Source organism: Biomphalaria glabrata, chromosome 2 (genome assembly GCF_947242115.1).
Source record: "Biomphalaria glabrata chromosome 2, xgBioGlab47.1, whole genome shotgun sequence".
In the NCBI taxonomy this organism is placed as follows: Eukaryota; Metazoa; Mollusca; class Gastropoda; family Planorbidae; genus Biomphalaria; species Biomphalaria glabrata.
Window position 1 is genome coordinate 10,945,305 of NC_074712.1, and position 25,601 is coordinate 10,970,905.

The 25,601-nt window shown below is 32.8% G+C and overlaps 2 protein-coding genes across 2 annotated transcripts; one reads left to right on the forward strand and one right to left on the reverse strand.

The window, feature by feature from the left end:
• The first annotated feature begins 184 nt into the window (after positions 1–184).
• On the forward strand, positions 185–10,082 carry LOC106073289 (cell death-inducing p53-target protein 1-like). The gene is made up of 5 exons (XM_056019098.1): positions 185–443; positions 2,664–2,724; positions 5,057–5,438; positions 6,696–6,813; positions 7,479–10,082. Exons 2-4 carry the CDS (start codon positions 2,673–2,675, stop codon positions 6,802–6,804), a joined length of 543 nt encoding a protein of 180 aa, XP_055875073.1. The 5' UTR covers positions 185–443; positions 2,664–2,672; the 3' UTR covers positions 6,805–6,813; positions 7,479–10,082.
• A 2,808-nt stretch (positions 10,083–12,890) lies between these two features.
• On the reverse strand, positions 12,891–25,218 carry LOC106071168 (telomere length regulation protein TEL2 homolog). The gene is made up of 18 exons (XM_056019100.1): positions 24,787–25,218; positions 23,480–23,680; positions 22,168–22,322; positions 21,726–21,873; positions 21,239–21,344; positions 20,608–20,676; positions 20,347–20,488; positions 19,287–19,506; positions 19,053–19,163; positions 17,661–17,749; positions 17,036–17,130; positions 16,340–16,456; positions 16,147–16,218; positions 15,335–15,387; positions 14,272–14,563; positions 13,981–14,045; positions 13,746–13,861; positions 12,891–13,140 (listed from the first exon to the last, which is right to left on the reverse strand). The coding sequence occupies exons 1-18, from the start codon at positions 25,149–25,151 to the stop codon at positions 13,034–13,036; spliced, it is 2,523 nt and encodes an 840-aa protein (XP_055875075.1). The 5' UTR covers positions 25,152–25,218; the 3' UTR covers positions 12,891–13,033.
• Between the last annotated feature and the right edge of the window lie 383 nt (positions 25,219–25,601).

Here is a 25,601-nt window from a genome sequence, read left to right on the forward strand (position 1 = left end):
TTTATTTTTTAATACCCAATTAAGTTTTTACTATTAAAAATGATATATAAGATAAGATATAATATTTATAATAATAATATAAGATATATAAAAATCACATCCATTTCTTTGACGGCTATATAGTACACATTACGAGAGGTGTCTATATTTAGCTATGATCTACTGAACATCCTATTCATACTTCCTGTTGATTTTTTTTTCTTATTTGCACAACTTTAGAGATCGAGAATCTAGACTGACGACCATCCTAAGATCCTAGAATTCAGAATTCCATTTCCAGTCCTCACTACCATTATCTCATACCATCTAGATTTAGAACTAGGATCTACAACTAGAATATAACATTGATTGAATTTTGATCCAGAGCCGTATCTAGATTATACAAATTAGTTAATTAATTGGAATCTTTTTTTCAGTTTTTCATCCGTTCAAGTTCAAGGAAGGTAAGTATAAATATAAAGTAAGTTTAAAGTTAAACTTTAGAAGTAAGTAGAGTAGTAGAGTTAAGTCTACAATCTAGAATAATCTAGATCTAATTCTAATCTATAGACTAGATCTATACTAAGTCAGTATACTAAGTTCATTATAAGTTAACTTAAAAAGCTAAGTAGATCTAAAAGATTCTTTTCTAAATTAGATTATGCTAGCTGCTAGATTATTCTAGACCTACTCAGGCCTACTGTCACCTACTACTCAGTCTACTGTAACTAAACTACTACTAATAGTCCTAGTAACTAGTAGATCTACTATGTAACTATACTATAGGTACACTATAGTATATCTACTAATATTCTACTTTTACATATAGGTAACATAAAGTATGATAAAGTAACATTAGATTGTAGATCTAAGTTCTAGGCATTCTAATTCTACTCAAGGAGTAGACTATTTAGACTATTATACTAGAATACTATATCTAATTATAACTCTATTAGAGTTAGAGTAGCAGATTATCATTATTTAATACTTAATACGTCTTAATAATAGAAATAATAGAATAGATGTATCATCTCTATATATATTCTAGAATAGACTAGTCACCTGACTAGTGACTAGATCTAATAATAATTCTAGTAAGAGAGGTTCAATGTTACTCAATACTAACATGACTTACTGACTTAGTAATGTGTATACTATACACTAGATCTATAATTATTATATAATAGACTTCGTCCATCATGGTTCAATGATGACTTCTTTTTGGTAATCATGAAGGTTTGCGTCATGAAGTATTTTTCGCGACATTCATTGTTGTCATATCCTGACCAAAATCTAATTTTGGCAATAGAAATATATGCTGCCAACTAAATAATGAAGCTAACTTTGTCATTGTCAGATGTAGCTCTAGATCTAGCTATGGATAGGTTGTACAAAAATAAATACAGTTCTAGATCTATATCTAGATTTATTTGAAATGTAACTAATGTTCTATACTGCCACCCCATATGTTTCCATAACATGTTCTCTTTCTTGACTCTTTTACTGAATAATGAGGAAGATTGCTATTGCAACAAAAGAACATAGATAGACCTTTTTCAAAATCAAACAGTAACGAAAATGAGAATATTTAAACCATTTTTTTTTCTCTCTCCCCTCTCTGTGTAGCCTTTTTGTCTCCCTGTCTGTCTTTATCTCTCTCATTCTCTCTCTGTCTGTCTGCTTGTCATGACATGTCTAAGAAAAATACTGAATGTCAAATGGCAAGAAAAAATACCAGATACTGAAGTTCTTCAAAGTGCGGGTCTGCAAAGCATCCACACAAATCCTGATGCAGTCGCAACTGCGATAGGCAGAAAACGTCTGCAGAATGGAAGACCTCCGCATCCCTAAATGACTCCTGTATGGCCAATTAATTGAAGGAAAGATCTATAATTAGTATTTACAGTGATACATACACTGATACAGTATAGACTATTATATTAGTCTTTTATAGAATATATATTTAGATTCTAGATTTTGCACATGACATTATAAGAGCTAGATTTAGCAAGGATATCTCTCACCTGCTTATACTTATCATTTATGACTTAAATGTTATGACACTTAGATTTATGGGTTATCTATGGAATGAGGTTATGTATTTACAAGCCGCCAGTTGCTATCGTGGCAATAAGCGGACAATTTTTGCCAGATGGACTAGGTTGGTTACTGATACAAAAATGAAACAAAAAAAAATAAAATTAGTTATTTTTTGCTGCCAACTATAATAATAATTCTGATTGATGCTTTAGGGAATGTAGACCAATTTTATGTATGTAATCAAAACAAAGTCATAAATCTACATTTCAGTACTGTGAATCTAAATTATTTCTCTATATTTTTTTATGTGTCATTATAGATAGATTTTATAATGATACAATTTTTTTGTGTTGTCTTGGCTCTTGACAAATTTTAGTAAAATATTAAAAATCGTTACCAGTGTTGTTGTTTTTTTCTTAGTTTCTGTTATGTTCTCATCTTACTTGCTCTTTTTCTTTACTCTTTCAGTTCACAAATTTTTATCCCATCTATGACTTGGGCAACTTAGACATTTGAACGGATTGAGTTTTTTGTATTTTTGTGGTAGTCTGCTAGTTCACATTGTGAATGAACATTTTGTATTCACTTCTGGTTTGCTTGTTTTTTTAATATTAACTTATTTGTTTCATTTAAATGTTTAATAGAGTGAAGAGATGTCCCAGAATCCACCACCACCCCCATATCCTGGAGAACCTGAGCAAAAAGGTTTGTATTATTTTGCCATATTTTAAAATCAGTTAGCTACAGTGATACATTTACTCAGTGTTAATTTATTTTGACATTGACATTTCACTTTTCAACCTTTACCATTACTGTATTATATTAAACCAGAGGGGCCCTACCTTTTTCGTCCTGGTGTCCAGATTAACAGGTTTCTTCCCTGCAAAAAAGTCTAATGGAACTGATCATCTGCTTTAATATGTATTGTGGGTAGCTGTTTTGAATAGCACTGTATTATAGCTCCATGGATGCAAGATTGCAGGCATGCTAGCAAAATTACATCTAAAAAAATAACTTGCTGGTAAATGTTAGTGACTGATTGCCTTTATTGGATTTTTTTGTTCACTTGCCATAAATACAAGTTTTTGTCTATAAGATTTTGTTGGCTTTTGAACAACTAAAATGTAAAACAAAACAACTGTAATCCGTCTTAAGTTTGATCTGCCAGTGTTCTGTTCTCACAGAGAGATAAATTACTTAGACAATTAATTAACAGACTTCTTGCTGTTAAAAGTAGACACTAAAAATTTCATTTTATTACATCAAATCCTTTCAAGTACTTTTCACAACAAATAATGAGGTAATATTAACATTTCAGTACTGTTGGAATGCAATATTCTTTTAGTCTATGAACCTTTTTTTTCTTTAAAAAAAAAATCTAAACCAGGCATAGACATCTAGATTTTCAAAATTTATAGTAGTAGTAAAACATTGAAACTTAATATAGTGGTGAAACATTCAAACTTTATAATAGCAGTGAAAGATTCAAACCAATAAACAGCAATAAAAACATTTAAACTTTATAATAGCAGTAAAGCATTCAAACTTTATAATAGCAGTAAAGCATTCAAACTTTGTAATAGCATTGAAACATTGAAATCGACTATTAACAATAAAACATTGCAATTTCAATAGTAGTGGTGAAACATTCAAACTTTATATTAACAATAAAACATTGAAACTTTATAATAGTGGTGAAACAAACTTTATAATAACAGTTAAACATTTAAACTTAATAATAGCAGTGAATCATTCAAACTTTACAATAGCAGTAAATATTCAAACCTTAGAATAGTGTTGAAACATTCAAACTTTATAATAGCACTGAAATATTCAATAAATATTTTACATCAGACTGTTAATGTCAAATGCCATCAACACCAAAAGAAACTGTAACTTCATAGACATCAAAAAAGCACTTGACAGGTGTGATGATTTCTGTTTATTTATTACTTGGTATTTCTTCTTATATTAATTATTGTTATGATTCAAGCAGAATCATCTTGCCGGAGATTATACAAATGACCTGATAACACGCTGAAGAAATCTGTGTTCTCTTCTAACTTCTTTATAGAACCTCTTTAAATTACACATATAAGTGGATTCTCAATTCAATAACAACCCGAGAGACGATCTTTTCCTGTTGCAACTTCTTGTGTGACTAAAGAGGCCAATCCTTGATACACAGCTGCGATCACAGGTTGGGCATATATAACCACCAGGCGCCGTTGCATTTTCACCCTTCTTTCTGCTTCTGTTGTGTATGACATCTGCAATCTGTGACCCTTCCTTTATGCTCTCTCTCCATATGGATCTGTCCAGTGCCCCCTCTTCCCAGTTGCCAGTGTCGATTTTGAAGAGCTTCACAACGCGTTTTCATACATCCATATAATGTAAAAGTGTCTACTACAGTGATAAATATATATTTATATATATTTATATATATTGTTTTATTACTGCAGAAATAGTGGTAAATGTACTATTTATCTCGTGAAGGCGTATGTACCATCATTCTTGTAGGGTTATTTTGTGGGAGGGGAGGGGAGGGGTTGTCAACCACCCCTTGCAGGTGAAATGGGCTCCGTTGCTTGCATTGATGAGGTCAGATATAGCCCACTTAGTAGAGTCACAGGAAACTCTGTCCACAATATTAGACATTACAAAATATTTTTTTTTAACATTGTATTTCTTTAACTAAATGACTTCATTACTTTGAGATCTCTAAATCCCAAAGAGGCTGGTGAAGCAGAGTTGCAGGACCCGCCAGCATTTACCTACCTTTATTTTTACCCAAAAAATGTCCAATTTATATTAGAACTGAATGATTTCATAAAGTTTCAATTCTTGAATAAAGTTCTAATGACACAAAATCTGGACTTATGCCAAGTGCTGTAACCACACAGACACAATGTTTCATTGTAACTCATTTTTACAAAATATTTCAATTCATACCTATCAAAACTTTTTTTTTAAGACTTCAAAAAACATGTAACTGTTTCTTAATTATAGATATATCATATATTTTTTCTTTAATTAGGTGGCGCAAACTATGGTGCACCTCCATATCCAACAACTGAAGGATATCCACCCCCACAGGCTGGCTACTACCCTCCTCCTGCTGGAATGTACCCACCTCCTGGACAGCCAGGTGGCTATCCACCTCCAGGGCAGCCAGGAGGTTATCCACCTCCAGGGCAACCTTACCCTCCCCAGGCCGGCTATCCATCTCAGTCAACCCAGTCTCATATGAACACTGTCGTTGTCACCCAGCCTCAAGCTCCTGTTGTGGTTGTACAGACATTCAACGCTGTTCCAGTTCGAACCAATTGCCCCCACTGCCATGCTGACATTGTCACTGCTACTCACTTTGAAAGTGGCACATTTACCTGGGTTATCTGCATCATCCTTTGTGTAGTTGGGTATGTACATGTGTTTGATTAGGTATCATTTCTATATTTTTTTTTTTATCAGGGTACTAGACTTTCTGTATAAAGCTCATTAAAGTTATCAGGGAACATAATAAATTCTGCTATGAATAGAATATAACCCCTTATTAAAATAAGCATCCATGTAAATATACAGATGTATTACTAATTCTTCTTCTGTTTGAAAAAGAACAAAACCAGTTGATCATACTAATACGACCTCCCCCCAGGCACTAGTATCTCAAAAGCTAACAAAGATGATAAAATTCTGCTCAACTCTGTTTGGTGTCAAAATATAGTTATTTTTATAGAATTCTGGATAACACAATGGCCATACTTATGTTTCCTAACAGGGCTCTTTCAAACTGTAGACATTCATCTTTTTTAATTGAGTTGTTTAAAGAATACTTAAGAAACTGGAACAGACACAAAATAGAGCAGTGAGATTCATAACAAACGAATATTCACATTTGACTAGAGTAACACCTTTAGTAAAATCACTAAATTTAGAAAGCCTTCAGGACAGAAGGCTCAAAAGTAAAGTAGCAATCATACATAAAACACTGAACCATAATCTTCAAATACAAAAACAAAATTTAATAAAATACTCTGAAAGACACAAAGATAAAGGCACATTCCTCGTCCCATATGCTAGGACAAATTTGTACAAATACTCCTTCTTCCCTAGTGCTATTAGAGCATGGAATGGGTTGCCTGAGCTAGCCAGGAAAACCAGTGACTTGGCAGAATTTAAGTCATTGGTTAATATGCATGACTAAATGCATGACGCGTAGGACGTAATCATCTTCTTTTTTGAAGTAACGTCTGTATTATATAAGATAAGATAAGATACTTATTTGGCTTCACTTTAATTGCAATGTGTTTTTCATTCGTTTTTGAAATGCACCTTTTTTAAAATTAAAAGAAAAGTAAGTAATTATTTTAACAAAATCTTTTGCATCAAATGAATCTAATTTTTTTATTTTTAAAATAATCTTATTTTAATCTACTGCATTGTATTTCCTCATTTAAGTAAGACTGCAGTCAAACCCAGTTGATTGGACATTTTTTGGTCCTAATAACTGGCTGTTCCACTTATCTGTATAAAAGGATTTGTTCTGGTACTTTCAGATTTGGTTCATTTAAGCAGCTTGTGCTATTAACTAGATTCAACTGTAATACCTTTTTGGCCATTTGCTTGGGATGATATTTTTGCTTGTTAATTCTTGTGTGGCTTTATAATGTCTCCAGGTGTGATCTTGGCTGCTGTTTGATTCCTTTCTGTTTGGACGGATGCCAAGATGTCATCCATACTTGTCCCAACTGTCGACAACACATTGCCAGATGGAATAGGATGTAATGGCAACTGGTGAGGATTTAACTTGTTACTTTCGTTTTACATCATCAGCCCTTGTCTGTTATGGTCAATTCTGTCTTTCTCTCCTCTGGTCAATTCTGTCTTTCTCTCTAATGGTCAATTCTGTCATTATCTCTTATGGTCAATTTTTTGCTTTGCTATTGTATTGCGGCTCATGTATGCAATAGCATACTCATTGCACTGTGGTCCAATGTCTTTCATGAACCTGTGGGTGGGCTGAGGAGGTTGTAGTGGAGTATCTAGGAAATGATTTTTGTACTACCTTTAGGCGCTTAGCAAACACATTTCAGCTGGAGTCAGAATTTGAAGAGCCTGTTTAATATGTTGGTGACACTTAACTCTTACTGGGCACCCACTCTAAAGGGGATGTAACTGGAAAAAATATAATTTGCATTTCATTTTGCTCTACAAGATAAAGAGATTTGCCCACTAACTAGGAGATACAAAGAAATACAGTAATTTTATTTTGTAAATAAACACAATAAAAATCTTGTGAATAATCAAAATATTTCTCATCAATAGCAATGTCTTCAATTCCGAAGATTAAGGATGAGTGCAGTGTTTTACACATAACTAGTTTCAAATAAATAGAATTATTTTTTTAGTTTCTGACATGTTGTCCACTTCCTATTCAAGTTATTTTTATTCTGAACAAGGTCATGGTGGGCACATGAACAAGGTCATGGTGGGCGCATGATACTCGACCTTTATGGGAAACGTCTGTAGAGGAAGAGAAAAAACTCGACAAGAGCTTGCTAAAGATGCAGTTTGACAATTTCTTAATGTACATAACATTAATGACTGTACTCATTTCTGTTTAACCCATGCCATATATACAATTCATCTTATTTGTTTGTCACTGTTTTATTCAGCTTATACATTCACTGAGAAAAATGAGAGATTAAAAGAAATTTTCTTAAAATGCGAACATCAAATGTGGCAGACTTCATTTATTGCAATGTTTTGTTGGTTTTTCATTTGGAAAACAAAGTTGTTCAGTGTCATTGTATTAGTTAAGCAATTTTGAAATGTGAGACCTTATATTTTTCAATTCAAATACTCAACATGTATATTTTATGGCCTTTTTTTTTTTGGGGGGGGGGTGAATGGGAATTTATTTTTTTTGTTTCAATATTTTTGTTAGCTGTTCTTAAGTTTCAATTCTGTCTTTTTTTTTTTTTTGTTTTTTTTGTATGTATTTTAAATGATGTCACATCATGGCTCATGAAAATATATGGAGTTCTGTAAAGATACCTTTTTTTTAATCAAAGAATTCTTGATGGTTTTAATCTTTAACAGATTTGCAATGTAAAATATTTCTTATTTTATTGAGATTTTGTTTATATTAATTAAGATTACTTTCAAAGATGTAATTATGCAGTCATTGAACCTGATACAGTTTACTTCTGAGTTGTCTCAGGAACAAGACTCACAACTTTAGCTGTTGTAAAAGAAAAAAGAAGCTCAAACTCTTTATTCCATTTACATTTTGTTTGCACTATTTCAAAAGACTCAAATTTACTTTGTATGAGAAAGTCTCTTCAGATTTTCTTACAACAGAGCTCCTATTGATGTTAGTAGTTACTTCTTCCAACCCAAGAAAATGCATGAACCGCAGCTTAATAAAACTAGAACAAGTTACAATTTCTCTTTCAGAGAAGAACATTTCTTTGAATTGTAGTCACAAAGATACAAAATCTTGTTTGATTCCATTTTGTATGCACAGTTAAGGCAGCTAGGCACAAGTCTTAATTTTAGGTAATTTTGTGTTCTTTTATCTAATTATAAACATTTTATCTAATTATAAACATTTTATCTAATTATAAACATTTCCTTCCTTGTGTACTGCTTAATTATCTATGCACAAAAGGGAAATTACTTAGCAGGTTTAATATAAATACATTTTATCACCATTAATGAAAAGATTGGGTTTTTTTTTTGTTTCATTAATTAGGGAAAAATAAAATCTTATTCTTTTCAAAGAAATAGTGTAAGTGTTGCCAACTCAAAAAATGTCAATGATCCTACAACTAGTATTCAACCTTCTTCTAGCCCTCAGGTAACATAATTATAATTCCAATAAGATTTTATTATGAAATCCGTAATGATTTTTTAAAACAATTTTTATTTACTTAGACACCTCTATAAGTATTAGGTGTTTTTTTTTATAGAACTTAATAATTGTTTTAATTTGAACAAATATTTTTATTAGTTGATAATTCACCAATATACTTTTTCAGACCAAATATGCTAATCTATATTTCAACCATTTAGATATCTGTGTTATCTTGATATTGGCACCATTCTGTATACATTATATTCTAGTAGTAGATGCATATTGTAATATTATAAGATTATATATATATATATGGCAATTAGATATAAATTGAATGGAAAGTTCTCTTTACTTATTATGAGATCTGTTTAGCTCAAAACATGATAATTGAATCTCAGTGTAAAGTATCCTTTTTGGAGAATTAAAAGGAAAGTATTTTGTATGTACTAACTCAATACGTTTCATATTGCACCATAGGTCCATTTTTATCAGTTTAAGTTGTTCTAGGAATTTTTTTTAAAAGCACTCTTTAATAACCAAGCACGGCTTCAAAACATCTACCCCCATAGTCTGAAAGGGATACATTTACGTTACCTACCTTGAACTTACAACAAACCTAGGGTGGTGGCCGGGCCGTGGGGTTTGCGCTTTGGGACTGTTAGGCGTGAGTGTCAGCCCTGGCCACTGTTTAAACTAGGAGGCAATTATTTCAATTTCTAAAGGAACATCTGAAACTTAGGAAACAAAAAAAACTACTTCACTTAATAGAGATTTGTCTGGGGTATTTTCTAACCCAATGCTTGCACTGATATTGGTATTTGTAATGTCTCTATCTGCTTGGTGTTATATACAATTATTATTTGCTGGGTTTGAGGTATCAAAGTTCTTTTAGTTTTGACATGGTCACCTCATATTTTTTAAAACTATTATCTGCATGATGTAGTTACAACTGTTCAAAGGGTTTTATTGTGTACCTAGATCAGCTAGAGGACAGTATGTATGTGTGTGTACCAATTACCAATCATTAGTCCATTTTATAACACTTTGTGACCAATAGTTAAACATGTTCTAGTTCTGAATGCTGTTAGCCCCCTCCTTTGAACACTTGTAATTATTAACTAACTTTTGACATTTAATGTGTGTTTTAACTCTTCCTTCTATCTTCTGTTACAAACTTGCATTAAATCAATTTGTAATAACCTCATACTGTGGTGTTGACTTTAGCTGAAAAGAATACAGTTGTGGCCAACAATAAAACAATTTACTTCCTAATACAAAATTATCCAATGTTTTGATGCCCAAAAAAAGATCAACTATCAGAACTTTTGTAGGCCGATGTCAAGTTCAAATTAGTCATTATGATGTTTAGTTCTCCTGTTAAGTTATGCCTGTATGAACTTGCAAGCATCCTGGGTGAATTGGCCCAGCCTATATAGAAAGAATATGTAATCTAGCCTCTAAGTCAGGGGTTCTCAACCTTTGGGTCGTGACCCCTTTGGAGGTTGAATGACCATTTGCCAGGGGTTGCCTAAGACTACCGGAATTTTCTTTTTTTTTTTTTTTTTTTTTTTAATATTTTTCATAGGAAGTTCTTTTATAAGTTTTTAACATGTTGTAGTAAGCATATTTGTACCATGCTTGGTATGCATATACATTTCTAATAAGGAAGTAAATGGACATACATTATTAGTACACACAAATTATGAAACGATCGACAGGAATCAATAAAATAAATTAAAAAGGGGGGTTGACAAATGCGTCTTTTGTAATGAAGTTCTCTCTGCCATATGTATGAGGCCAGAAAAAACTCAGACCTTTGCCGATAAGGATGAATTTTAGTTTTGAAGGCTGATAAAGTCAAGAAATCATGACTTGACTCAGGTGGCAATTAGCATTATTAAAACATAGAAGCCCTTAAAGCTATTTATTTGGTGGCTTTCTGTTAATTTTGCAAGGGTCCAAGACATTGCTCGAGTTATGATTGGAGTCGAATTCTTTACTAAATTTAGTGTAATTTCATTAACTATGATACTACTCAGATGAAAAAAATGACATGTCCCCTGCTGATATTATCAATAAGGTAACTCAGGAAACATGGTATCTTATCCATTTCCAATATTTAGCATCTAGATTGATGAATCCAGACGTAAATTGTTCACAATTACTGGTTTTCTGGAGATATATACATAATAGCGATTATAAAGATTAGTTTCTATGCAAACTTCTTGAATTGACCTATGCAGCACTTTTAATGTAATTAATAAAGTTATTTTTTTGGAAAAGTAAAAGACCTCTTGGAAAAATATTTGTGGTGTCTGCACAGATGCTGCTGGATTTCAATATTTGGTACAGAATGAGTCACCATAAGAATGCATCGTAACTCACTGTATGATTCATCGATATAAATATTAGCAACAAAGATACTGCCACAAGAATTACATTAATAACAAGGCAACTAAATATTTCTCTTCAATGTCAGTTACAGAATTCTAGATCTATTGTTTGCAGTCATTCTGTTATATTTGAGATTTTTTAGTGACATCCTCTTCCATTTCCAACAATATATCTCTGTATATCATGGTTTTTCTGTCTGTTCGTTATCAAGCTTAAATAGAATTAAACTTGATGCATAAGTTTTATTAATTCTTAATGTAGTGAAATAAAAACTAGCTCAACCTTTGCAATAACTTTAGCGTGTTTCAAAATACTGTCGTAACAATATTATAGCTTAAGTTTACTGTGTCAAAGACTGTACGTTATCAAGCCTAAATACAGAAAATAAACTTGATGCATAAGTTGTGAATTCTTAATCTAGTGAAATAAAAAACTAGCTGAACCTTCGCAATAACTTTGGCATGTTTGAAAATACTGTCACAATAGTATAGCTTAAGTTTACTGTGTCAATGACTGTATGTTTTCCAAGCTTAGCAATACTTTTAAATTGTCATTTATGTATGCAACATGAATATTATGAACACACAATAAAGAAAGTAATTGCAGCGCACATTTATGTGACACAAACAAAAGCTCTTGCTAGGTTCAGACTCTAACAATGGAATTAACATCGTGGATATCAGCAATCTACAGTTTGACAACAATTACATAAGATTAGCTAAATCACATTTACTAAGACTAATGATCGAAAATTTAGGGATAGGGTCGCCGCCAAGTGAAAAATTTTATTAGGGGGTCGCGGAGCTAAAAAGGTTGAGAACCGCTGCTCTAAGTTGTGATGGACTTGATATATCAACCCAAACTTTCTGCTGCTTTTGACCCCTTAATGTCCAGAGTGTAACTTCTGTTGACATTCAATCTAGTTCAAAAATAAGTTAATTTTTTGTTTGTCCAGTTCTAAAACAAGAATGAACAATGTCTTCATCCTAGACACCTGGTGTCTTTCATCAGACACATTTAGCCGCTTTGCCAGGTTCATATGAAAGCAGTGTGGTACCAGTATCAAATACATTTAAAATATTAACATCCCAAACAAAAACCTTATTACGACAAGTTGATTAACTGTTTTGTTTTGTAATCATGTTTATTTATATTTATCATCAATGAATTATTGTGCAGTTTCAACTTAATCCAAGATTGGGAGAAATAATATGTACATGTAAAAAGATTTTAACATGTCAAGTACTTATATGTTAAAAGTAAATGAAATTATTTATAGCTCCTTTATGGTTAAAGATAAGCACAATCTCATTTTCTATGAACTTGAAGAAAGATGGCCATGTTGTTTAATCTTTACTTTGAAAAGCCGACCGCACACAAGGCTCACGTATGTTAAGTCAGGTAGAGTGATGTCTACTTTTGCCCTTATTTTGTTGCTGATGGCTGCACCCTTTTAACTTTGTAGCTTTTAACACTGACTCACCAGAATCCAGATCCACATCACAAGGATGTCACGAGTGTTGATCCCACATTCCTTCCTTGAAAGATCTAATGAGAGCATCTATATCTCTCACAATATTATTATAATATAATACACAAATAGAAACAAAGACAACAATCTGCAACAACAATTTATTTACAAGAAAGACTTAATAATAACCAAAGTGTCTTATCTACAATCTGTATTTGTCATTAGTAAATTTTTCAAGTAGATCCCAGGTCATGATGGTTATTTTGAAGCACAAGTTGGTGATGACTGCTTTAGTTGCTAGAATTTTCAAACTCTTTTCTTATTTGTTCTCGGAGAAGCAACAAAGCCTGGGTGGCCCATTTTTGACATTCAGTATCTGGGTCATGGTCTATCACTCCTGGGAGGGGAAAGAAACAAAAAAACTTTGAGATAAAAGTTAAAGATGAGACATTGGCTGAGTGACAGAACAAATGGATAACCTTAAAATAATGGGTTGAACTAACAGTAGGGATCTAAACTCTCATCTGAATCCACTCAGCTAAAAAGTAACTGTGGCACACACTTATGGCACTTGTACTTTAACTGCACCAAAGTCATAGCCACATAGAATATTCCATTCTTTTAGGTTCTTAGAAGACGTTAGGATATTTATGAAGACATATATCTGGAACCAAAGTAGTTGTGCATAGGACAAAACTGATGAGTTTTAGGCAAGTGACATTAGAGAACAATTTGTTAAATACTTAGAGATACAGATATGCCACCAGGGAGCTATGGCAATATTCTATCCCATAGAGAATAAAACTTAGCTGTATAAGAAAAAAACATTTTATATTCTTTTACATTTATTTAATAAACGGCTGCTCCAACAATCTGCCAAATACAATGCAACAGCAGGCAAGTGATCCTGTTGGAGGGATTTTTATGCCTTCAACATTCCCTGAAAATAATGTTAAGTGATGAGATAACCTCTGAAAACTCAGCTTATACAAAAGACATTACCTTCTAACCATGCTGTGGTCTCTGTCATATCAGCCTGTAGGTCTGTCATAAGAAAGTGAGCTGGTACAGCCAGCAGAACAGAGATTGTTGCTATCAACACAGCCTGGCGCACTGAGCTGTCAGAGAAGTGGAGAAATGTTACTTTGGGAAAGTCTGTATTTGCATGAGGAGATCATCTTTTGTAGGATATATAATGAACACAAGTTAAGTCACAAAATACACTGACAAATCTCACCTGTCTGAATGAAAGCGTAGTGGCCAAGTAAATTCTAACAATGCTTGTCCCATCTGCTTGGCGCACTGTCAAATAAAATCAGAAGAAGCTGTTTGTTAGTCAATGAAATCATTTTTATCACACAGGATTAAATGATGTTATGAAATGGTAAAAGAGATGAATTTAACAATGCAGGAAGCTAAAGAAGAAAAAAAGACTAATAAAAGAATGATATTGAATGTATTTAAATAATCTATATATCAAAAATATGAATACCTTTCAAAACTTAACATGTACAATACTTCAACTTACAGGCAGGTTTATGGCAGAATGAAGAATGATGGCAAGTGTATACAATAAACGAAACAACAAAATTGAGTCTGATCCCAACAGGTCTAAGTACGCTTGAGCTTTGTCAGCTTTGGCCATAAGAGGGTAGAAAAACTGGCCAGCCACCTGTGTAAATTTGTTAAGTGTAGCGACTGGCTCTGGTTTTGTCCGGCCGTGGGCAAACCTTCGAGTGTTGCTTTCAATTCTTTTCTGGACCACTTCCTTCCAGCCAGAAGGCCCAGAATTAGAAGCAATTACAGGTGATGGCTTCTTTCTGAAATATGTCAACAAAGTGGATAACATTTTTTTTTTACAAGTTTCATTTGTAGACTACTTGAGGGGATCAGTCATATTCACACTAAAATGCACATATTTCAACCAGGATGAAGATGAATTTAGATGGTGAAATGAGATTTTCAAAAGCACATTTGTTTAAGATCAGTCTGTGACAGACAGATGGGAAAAAAGCCAAAATTTTTGAAGTGACAAAGACCTATGCTTGAATGTCAAAACCTCATTCCTAATATTTACAGAAGGAATTTACCATAGAGAAATATATACTTAATTTTCCTTTGGTGGTGTCCATTGTTGCAAAGTAACAAAAAAAAAAATTAAACAATGTTTTACTGACCTAGTCATACTTTTAAATTTAAAAACATTTTAAAAAATTAGCTATAAGCAAATAGAATTAACATGCTTAGAAGGAATATAAATATTTGTCATACAAAATGCCTTCACAACAGATTAAAATTCCCTCTTGATTTTTCACTGTGGGATGTAGCCACCATAACAACCAACTGCCTTTGCTTACTCCAGCTGGATCTGGTTAAGCTCAGACCAGGCCACCAAAACCAATTAGAAAAAAAAAAAGAACAGCATCTCCAGCCTGACTGACAGTTGAGACCTTGAGATCAGCTGCCAAATATTTCACCAACTAATCTAAACATGAGCAAGGAAAGAACACTAATGGAAACATCTACCAAACTTTGAAACCAATTCAATTTAAGATTGTAAAATTACTGCAAGTGAAAAAAAAAAGTCTTACTCATGCGATTGTTTCTCAGGCTGAGACAGTTCTTGTGCAGCATTGGCTAATACCTTCAAGAAAACAAAGATTGACAAATATTTTATTCATCGCCTTTTAAAAAAATGTTTTGTAACATGTTAGAAAATTGAGGAAAGTAAACATTTGGCAAAACCAACCTTCGTGTATTGTTGAAAGTTTGTAAAAATAAACATGTATGAAGAGTTTTCAACAATAAATGGAGCACTTCATCCCATTTAATAAAACATAAGAATATTTTTCAAAAAAAAATTTAGTACATATTAAAAGTAATAGCATCAAAGAAGAAAACAAATGTCCAATTAGTTGTTACAGGCTCATCCAACCTTTGAAATAGAAACCAGCAGTGAAATAATTTATTCTCAATCTAAATTTAGTTTCTGGTGAGGAAAAAAGTGTTGAAATTCTAAACTTTTATTTATTTAAAAAATGTAGCTATTATCTGCCTATTCATGTCTAAGATAGACGTGGTGGCCGAGTGGTAAAGTGCCTAACCAAGGGGTTCCAGGTTCAAATCCAGGTGGACTAGGATTTTTCAATTTTGGGATCTTTAGGGCACCTCCCAGCTCTAATAGGTACTGACATTAGTAGGGGAAAAGTAAAGGCGGTTGGTTGCAGGCCACATGACACCATCGCTAACCATGGGCCACAGAAACAGATGACCTTTACATCATATGCCCCATAGATCGCAACTTTTTATGCATAGGACACAGGTTGGCAACCAATGGACACAGGCTAGCCGCTACTGTCTCAAACTAAAACATGCATAGTAAATAAATAAAAACACTAATCACCTCTAAAATATCCATTCGTTGTCGTGTATTGTAATTTCTTTCATAAAACTGAGAGGACAAATATTCTGAGACCTAGGGAAGTTAACAGAAAAAAAATTTTTAGCAGGTCATTCAAGAGGCATAGAACACACCAGAAGACTATTTTCCAAAGATAAACATGAAATGCACAGACTACTTTGCAGCTCTGACCTACTTTTTGTGGACAATGTACAGTCAATGCCACCAAGGCAGAGAATCTGTTTAACAGGAACTTATCAAAATTGTGAGTATTCTCTAAGTGAAGAAGAATTTTGGCAAACTCAACAGCTATCTGAGGAATTGTAAAAAATATACATTGAATGAATAGCTAACAACTTTTGGTTTCTTTTTACCCTCTCAATGTAGAATACTAGTCGTGTCCAGAAAATATTTTTTTTACTATGGTACATCATCTACATGAGCCTAAATAAAAGCAATTCTTATTTGGATATTTCATGATTGTCAAATGGTTTTATTGTGAAGCCTTTCATTAAAAATTAAAATTCATTAAAAAATTTAATCACTTTAAAAGATGACATAAACTATTATAAAGATATTTCAAATTGAGTAAATGTTGAAAGATTAACTTATTGAAAAACCTGTATGAAAGCGACAATGTAAGTAGAAAAATGATTTCAGAAAAAAAAAAGAGCTAACTGCCATGCTTATTTTAAAGCTGGCTGGATAACATAAAAGAATGGACCAGCCTCTTTCTTGACATGCTGTTAAAAACAGCTGCTGACGGGGAAAAGTGGAGGGATTAAGTTATGGGAACTGTCACAGCACCTCTATGATGAAAGTCAAGGGACGGATGATGATGAACTGAGTGGTGGTAGTAAAGGAAAAACTAGAATTACTACTTGAAATGTACCTCCTCCAAGTCTGTAGTCTTTTGTCGAATCAGACTCTCAGCATGCTGAAGACATAGCTCTGTCTTATCTGGATTATCTGAACTACAAATCAAACCTTTGCAGGAAGAAAACAAAAAAAAAAGATGATGCTCTAACATTTTTCTTTTGGTTTTTTATTTTATTTCCTATTTTTAAAGAAAAAGCAGAATTCACATGTACTTTAAATAACAACTGTCATTAACTTTCTTAGTGCTAATTAGTTTATTCACTTTTTGTTTCTTTAAAAAACAAAGAATTTATATTTGCCCAATGTTTTAAGCACAAACTTGCATGTTTTCTTTTTGTTTGTATGCAGCAGATCAAAAGAATACAGTTAACTTAAAGGGGTTACTCATTTAGGTTTAAACTCTGCCCTCTGCCATCCCGATCTAGCGGGAGTTTGGTCTAAGATGCAAAAACCCTTTAATCCAAAACATGTAAACCAATAAAGCATTAAAATCTTCAAGCCTTATGTCGAAGCTTTTAAGTCATGAGTCTAAAGATAATGAAAAAACAAAGTCTTCATTAATAAGTCAGACCTGAGATCTATCTATGATCTATCTCTAATTGTTCACAGCAAGCACCTCAGAGCACTATAGCACTCACCTTCCATGCATTCTCTAACATATTTAGGAGGTGCTGTTGACATTACTTTTTTATCATTGGACATGTCATAAGGCTCTAAATCATCATCACTGAGAAAAATGAAATACTTTGAATTAGTCAAAATATCTGCCAGTCCCAAGCCCAAGCTAGCGACCCCACCCTGTTAAACCACAATTGCTACAGAAACGGTAAACTTGACAAATTCTTCTTTTTCTTCTTCTAGCCAGCTTTATTGCTGCTGAGCTGTGAGCTCTTTTGCAGACTGTGCCAAGGAAAAAAAGTGTGCTGTTTTCTTCAGTTGTTCAGCACTGCCATACAGGGTGTTGGTTATGTTGGGCTGTAGTGGAAGTAGGGTCTGCCTAAGGTGGGTCAGGGAGGGGCATTCAAAGAGGATATGGTTTCAAAGGGGTGGGCGCAGTGTCTGCAAAGGGGTAGTTGTGTGGAGTTTATTTTGTTCAGGTGGTAATTTAATAGTGGTGTGTGTCCTGTTCTTAGTTGGAAGATTGTAGGTTGTTCTTTGCGGGGAAGGAAGTTAATACTGTCCAGTTTGTTAGGCGTAGTCATTTCTCTGTACATGGCTCTGAAACTTGACACATTAATTATTACAGGCACATTTCAATCTAAATTCTCCAGTAACAGACAATGACTATGAGGTCAGTGGTTGCATTTGAATTATTAATATATGATATGTCATAGCTCTTTACTCAATTAAAAAGTAAAAAAATATTTTCATTAAAGTTTCAACCTAAAATTTTAAAGGACATTTATAAAACAATTCTTTGGTTTATCAAATCATACACCCATGCACTAGGAGCATAATTTAATATAAGGATTACAAATACAGACATCTGACTAGCAGAGCTATGTGAGAGTCACTACTTTGCATTTTTCAAACAGCTTTTCACCCCAAAAATATGGAGGAGCTGAGGGAGTTGGTTTTAATTTAAATAAATATTATATTTACAGCTTTACACCATTGGCTCAATATAATTCATAAAGTTATAGGTCAAAACAAGTCTTGATGTTATAGGAGACTTTTTAATCAATTATCTTCCTTTGCTTTATTCATGGTCTTCTAAGCCAACCTTTTTCTTTTCACCACACCAATTTCAAAATGATTTCAAGTCACTTCTCCAGTTTAGGAAAACTATACATCAACTATAGGCAAAACTATTCCTGATACAATTAAAAAAAAATGATTTTAAAAAAATAGGTTCAAGATTTAGGGAATCAAATACTAGTACTGGTATATATAATTTGAAAAAACTGTTTTCAGAATTATACCAAAAATCTCAGCCCTGTTACAAAAGCTTATCAGTTATAAATGACTATTATTATTATAAAGGGAAAGTTGTTTTTTTTTTTTCTTAACAAATGTAAATGTCAACATACCTGTCTAACTCTGAGTCATCATTGATCTCTTCAGCTTTTTGTTTCTCATTACTTTCTGGAAGCAATTGTTCATTTTCCTTAGATATTTCACCAGTTTGGCTCATTAGACTTCTAGATATAATGAAATAATGAATAAAAACTATAAGAAATCATTTTTAAATTGTGTTTAAGTCTCTGAATAAAATTTCAAATTATAATTTTAAAATTAAGCTCTGGGCTCAAAAAGACTCTCACTCTTCATCAAGTGTGGGGCCTGGATCTTCAGGTAGCTCTCTGTAGCTAAGTAAATCTTTGACTGCTGGGTTGTTCAAATCAAGGTCATACTCTAACTGAGGTCCACTGGAGTCAACAGTTTGGGTCAACAGTTTGGCCACTGTCATACCCAATGTCCTGGTGTTAGGGTCAGAACTTTCTAGATGAGCTTGAACACCATGCATGAGATTTTGAAGCAAGTCTGGAGACGAGACAATAGAACAATGTCAGGGATATCACAATATAATGCTATGTGGTTCAAATTCATAATTAAAGAGGGAAGGCTGAGCGTAATAGGCTGATTAGAGTACAGCTAATCGGAGATACATTTGCCAAATTTCATGTCTAAGTATTTCTGATGTTGTTTCTAGGGAAAATGAAACAATGCTATAAGCTGTAAAGCTTGTGGCTATTGAAAAATATGTACACTAATGAAAAGATATCACTCATTTCCCCAAGGTCTAATGGACATCCTTAAGTTAGTCATTAAGCTGACCACAACAGACTTTTTAAAAATAATAGGCTACAATAAAAATTGAACTCAACATTTGAGAAGCAACTTTTACTAACATAATTAATAATCAGAGAGTAGTACATTGGTATTTCATTTGACTATAACATAAGTACCAGTTTCAGACCTTGAGGGCAGATGATGTAAATGTCATCTGTTTCTATGGCTGACAGTTGATGAGGGTGTCGTGTAGGCAGCACAACAACCAACTGCCTTTACTTTCCCTTACTAATGTAAGGTACCCATTAGAGTTGGATTGTCTCACAGGTGCCCTAAATATCCAAAATTAAATATCCCAGTCTTCATTGAGATTCAAACCTGAAAATCCTTGGTTCAGAAGCCAAGCACTTTACCACTCAGCCACCAATGGTAACATAAACCTTTTTCACATAACTCCTAATAGTTCCTCTTAAAGATGATGACCCCTAAGGTCTCCCATAGCACTAGTTGGTATTCACTCGCTTACTAAATGCTAAGGAGAGAGAGAGTTTTACAATGATGTAAGACAGGACTCTTAGAACTGATGCTCACCACTTCTCAATGTATTTTTCTCCTGCTCTTTCAATGCTCCGATGCAAACCACCAACGCTCTGGTTATGTACAGATGCTGTTCAGCAGAAATATGTTTCATTGAGCTCTTATCCCCCCATACCGTCAACAATCGAAACACCAACTTTGAGGAACAAAAGGGAAGTAACACAATTAACAGCGAAAAAATAGCATAACATTTATAAAAAAACAAGAAAAAAAAGTTTGTTTGTAATTTTTTAAAAATTAGAAGAGATTAATAACCTCCACAAAAAGGTGTCGCCTGGTGTGAAAAGTGGTCAGATACCCAATGATATTTTGTAACAATTGTTTCTGAAATATGAAATGTACAAATGAAGAGTATTATTTGTTAGAGCAAAAATATAATCACAATAAAATAAAAACAATAATTAAAATAACTCAATGCATGCTTCATTTTAAAATAAATAAATTCAAACTATAAATAAACCACCTACATGGATATCTAGAGTGTTTTAAATATACAATATATTGTTCTTCTTAAGTAATAATAATAATAATAATTTTATTTATAAAGCGCTGTTAACAGACAAAATATAGGTTCAAGGCGCTGTGATAACATTACAAACATACAAACACGAGAGCTGAAATGACAAAATAGTGTAAAAAACTTTTAAACAGGTAGGTCTTAATGTTCTTCTTAAATGTAGTGTAGCATGTTGTCTGTCTCAGGTCAATGGGGAGTGAGTTCCAAACCTTTTGTCTGTACACAGAAAAAGCCAGCAGACCGTACTTTTTGAAGAAGAAACGTGGCACCACTAGAAGAATTGAGTCCATTGAGCGCAGAGCTATCTGAGGAACATTTGAAGAGCCGTAAAAAGTTGGTTATTACATAATCCTATAAACCATCACTTACAGGCTTAGGAAAAGATCTGTACAGTAAAAGTTTTGTACAGATCAGCATTTGAACACCAGTGTTATGGACAACACAGTCACCCAAAAATTTATCAACTAGGCCAAACCTGTAAATTAAAAGATCATTATTATTATTTTAAAATAAGAAGTGATGATACATCAACTCTGAAACTAAATGTTGTTGGTTTTTTAACTAATATTGTATTACATAAAGGATTTTCTAGAAAATTATATTAAAATCTGTTTTAATGAAGAAAAAATTGAAACAAGTAAAAGCTATAATTTGTTTCCAATGTCATTATAATGTTCCTTATGACCTAGATTAAGATTATGGCAAGCAGAGCAAAATCTTCAGCAGCAATATGCCTAACAATTAATTTAGTTTCCAAAAAAACATTTTGAACTTTTATACAAATAATAATAAAATAATGTATTAAAGTCCTGAGGTAGAGACATAAAATAACCATTTAATCAACCAGTGTATTTACCAAGAGAGTTTTTTTAATAAAGGTACAACAACAGCTTCTAAGTTTCGATCTGGGACACCAGCAAAGACCCGCTCGCAGACCCGGCACCAGATATAATCAGCCCTTACTCTAATACTCAAGAGTGGTACAATGGTGTCAAGCAAAACATCTGAGGAGAAAAAAATGTTAACAATTTTTAGCCTTAAAGTTTTTATTCAGTGTCTATCTTTGGCATTTTACATCTCAAGAGATGATCTTTTCCCTTTGCAACTTCTTGTGTGACTAGAGGCCAATCCTTGATAAATAGCTGCGGTCATAGGTTGGGTCTAAGTAATGACCAGGTGCCGTTGTCTATGTTAAGTGTATATATGTTGTAGATAATGACAAATATTTTAATTGGATAATAGTTCTAAGCAAAACGAAAAATAATTAATAACCGAAAGATGTTATTTAAAAACTTCACCTGCAAATCCTGTCAAACACAATTTCCCAACAAGAGAACTAACAAACAAAAGAGAAACATCTTGGCCAGTTGCCACCAGATCATGAGCCCAATGTAATGTGTCTATGATGGCTAGACCTAGTGTTGGAATATAGTTCTGTGGTAGAAATTTGTCACTGTATGAAGAGAAAAAACACAATACAGCACACACAAAAACTATTTTTGTTATTTTAAAACAAAGAGTGGGAAAAGGTTCTATAAATTAAGCTCCATCTCACTCCTAGCTATTCTTCTATAATGCCCAAACCATCTTGTGTTATGATTTGCGAAGACTTAAAGATCCATCAAGTTGTACACAGCTGCTTGAGTATTCAGACACTCAAAAACTGAAGTCTCTCTTTCATAAACTTACAATGTTTATTTTTAACAAAAGAAAATATGTCATTTTCTGTCTTGCTTTATATTAATATCCTACTATCTCTAACCTAAACTTAAATCTACTGGCTGCAGGCCAAGATTTAAGGCAGGGCAGGCAGGTCTTCTGTCCAGGGGCCTAAATAAAAGAGATAAAAATATATCAGAATTTTGGCGAGCCAATTAATATCTTTTAACTTGTTGGGTTTTTTTAAACATTTTTTTCGCATTTTTACCACCAACATTTTAAATCTTACATTGGCTTTCAACACTGTCATGATTAAGAAGTGTCCACTTGTAGCAAGCTTGCAATATGCAAATGCATCTAAGGATTTACGGTAGTGCTTCTACCAAGGGCTTTAACATTTAAAAAAATATTCACTTTTTTAAAAATTAAAATATACATATTAAATATTTTTCTTTAACAGGGAAAATGAGATTAAATGTATAAATACACTATTACTTTCTTCTAAAATTTGAGATGTTTTTATTATTCATAAGTGGATCTCTCTTAAAGCTTACGAAAAAGTGCATGGGGCTCCACAAAAATCCTGCCCCATGGCCTCCAGATATATTTAAATTCTGCCCTGTCTACTAAGTTCCCCAACACTTGGCACCAGTATTGGAAAGACAATGAACAAACTAAACTTCATGAACAGAGTCATCAATGTCAGCATATTATAATTAAATTAGCACATTCAATGCTTGTATTTTCCAATTCCTTTATTTAATTAAAAAAAAATTGATTTCAGTAATAATGCCCCCAAAAAAATTTTTTTTTTTACAAAACTAGAATGCCAGAATTGGCCTGAAAATTATTTTTCCAAAGCTTAATTAGATCCACATGCTGGCTATAGTCTGTATTCTAGTATCCATATGTATATATATATATATATTTTATTTTTTTTTGCAGGTTTACCTGTTTTCATGTTGAAGTTTGTTTGCAACTTTTTCTGAAAAAGAAGAGAGATATCCAAGAAGAATTTCTGCATCAATGTCAACAATTTGAGAATATGTTTGCCCATAGCTTGTACTCTCATTTTTCAGTAGCTGGGCTAAAATATTTTGACTTATAAATTTCTCCAAAACAGATACACATTTATAAAAGCCAAAAGTTTTTCTGGGGAACAAAATAATAATTAAAATAAATGTAATTAGTATTATACTAAAGATGTTGAAAACATTTACAATATTATTTAATACAAAAATGTATAGTTAAAAGTCATTGATCAAAACAGCTCAAATTTTATTTCATTTATTTTTTTTTACTTGGTACCATAGTAAGTACATTCCAAAGACTCATACACCATTTCATTTTTATTCATAACATTAATTTTTATATTAAATACTTTGTTAACATGTTTCTTGACCTAGTATTTCTTGAATAGAAATTGGCCTTTTTTAATATATATTTAATTATATTTATTTCATAAATGAATCACACTTTAATTATTTGTATGGGTATGTAAGGAGAAATATAATTTTGTGTGAGGGGTTTCCTTATTAAAATAAAATGCATTGAGAATCATAAGAGGCCTCTAGAGGTTACTTAAAACAGCTGGGTAAATCTATGGGCACAATTGTATAAATTATATGTTTATGCTGAAGCTGTGTAGATTATAAAAATTATCTTCTTGTTTCTAAATATTATATCATAGTTTAAATAGTTCCTGAAAGAGAATATGTTTAAAACCAATAAATATAGCACAAAGCCTATATTTAACACCAACATTTTAAATGCAAGAGACACCCTAGACCTAGACCACAAACTAAATCTAGATCTAATTGAAATTGTAACTCTAATATAAGTAGAAATCCATAAAAACTATTTATATAAAACAATATATTAGATGGCTGTACATATGGTATGTGCTCTGGACTGTCATTTGGTGGTAAAGAAGGTCCCAGGTTTGAACTTTGCCAGCTGCTATCCACTGAGTGCAGGGACATCCTTCTGGTGAAAACAGCTTGGATGTAATTATCTTCAGAAACTAAAATAACTTCCGAAATACGTTTACAACCATTTAAAAAAAAAACATTGATATAGTTATAATATAGTAAAATCTAATATAAAAAAATAAGTAGGCCTATATAGTTCATGGCAAGATCTAGACTAATAGACATAGACTATCATAGAGAAGTAGAGTCTAACGTAGACTAAAGACCATGATTCTAAATTCTAGTGAGGCATTATTTAGTTAATTTAGACTTTTAAATTAGACCTACTTTTCTGAATCTGTTATTGTATTAAAAAGAACAATAAAAGAATCTCTGAGTGGGCCTTCCAAGAAGATGGGTATCATAAGTGAGTTGAAAACATCTGTTGTTACTTCAGTAATGAACTCTAAAGAAAACTTCGCGATTAACTGTTCATAGATTCTTTTTGCAAATTGTGAAGTCACCACTTGACTTATTGACGACAACATTGTACATTCATAACCATGTAATATCGGTGAATGATAACTTTTCAGATTGTCAGGAATAAATAAAGCTCTAATAATTGTAAGCCATTTTATGATTTCTTCCTTTGTCTCAGCAACTCGCAGGCCATTTGTTATTTCCTTAACAACTAACAAGGCCTGTGTTTCCATTTTCAAACATTTGTCTCTGCAATGAGTTGCGATGAAAACAACGCTATAAAAACAAGTTTTACTTTTTAGATGTTGCTTTTGTAGTTATAAAACTATGAACGATGAACTAAGAAACAATTTTTATGATTAAATATTTTATACCGCGAAAAAAAAAGGGGGGGGGGGGGCTAGCATTATAATAATGTACGTGGGTTCCAGAAAGAGAATAAGAGAGAAAGAGAGGGGGTCGTTTATTTGTTTCATTGTTACAGATACACTAATTCACTGCCATGGCTAACAAGTATGTTATGAGGATCATTAAAATGTGACCCGTTTACAGTAGCGTAGCTAGGGATTTTGGGGCTGGGGTGGAGGGCTTGTCCTTTTTAGTGGCCCCTGCATTTTGACATTCGACATCATGACATGTACTCAATAAATATTTTTTATCTAAATTCCAATTGGTTAAATACG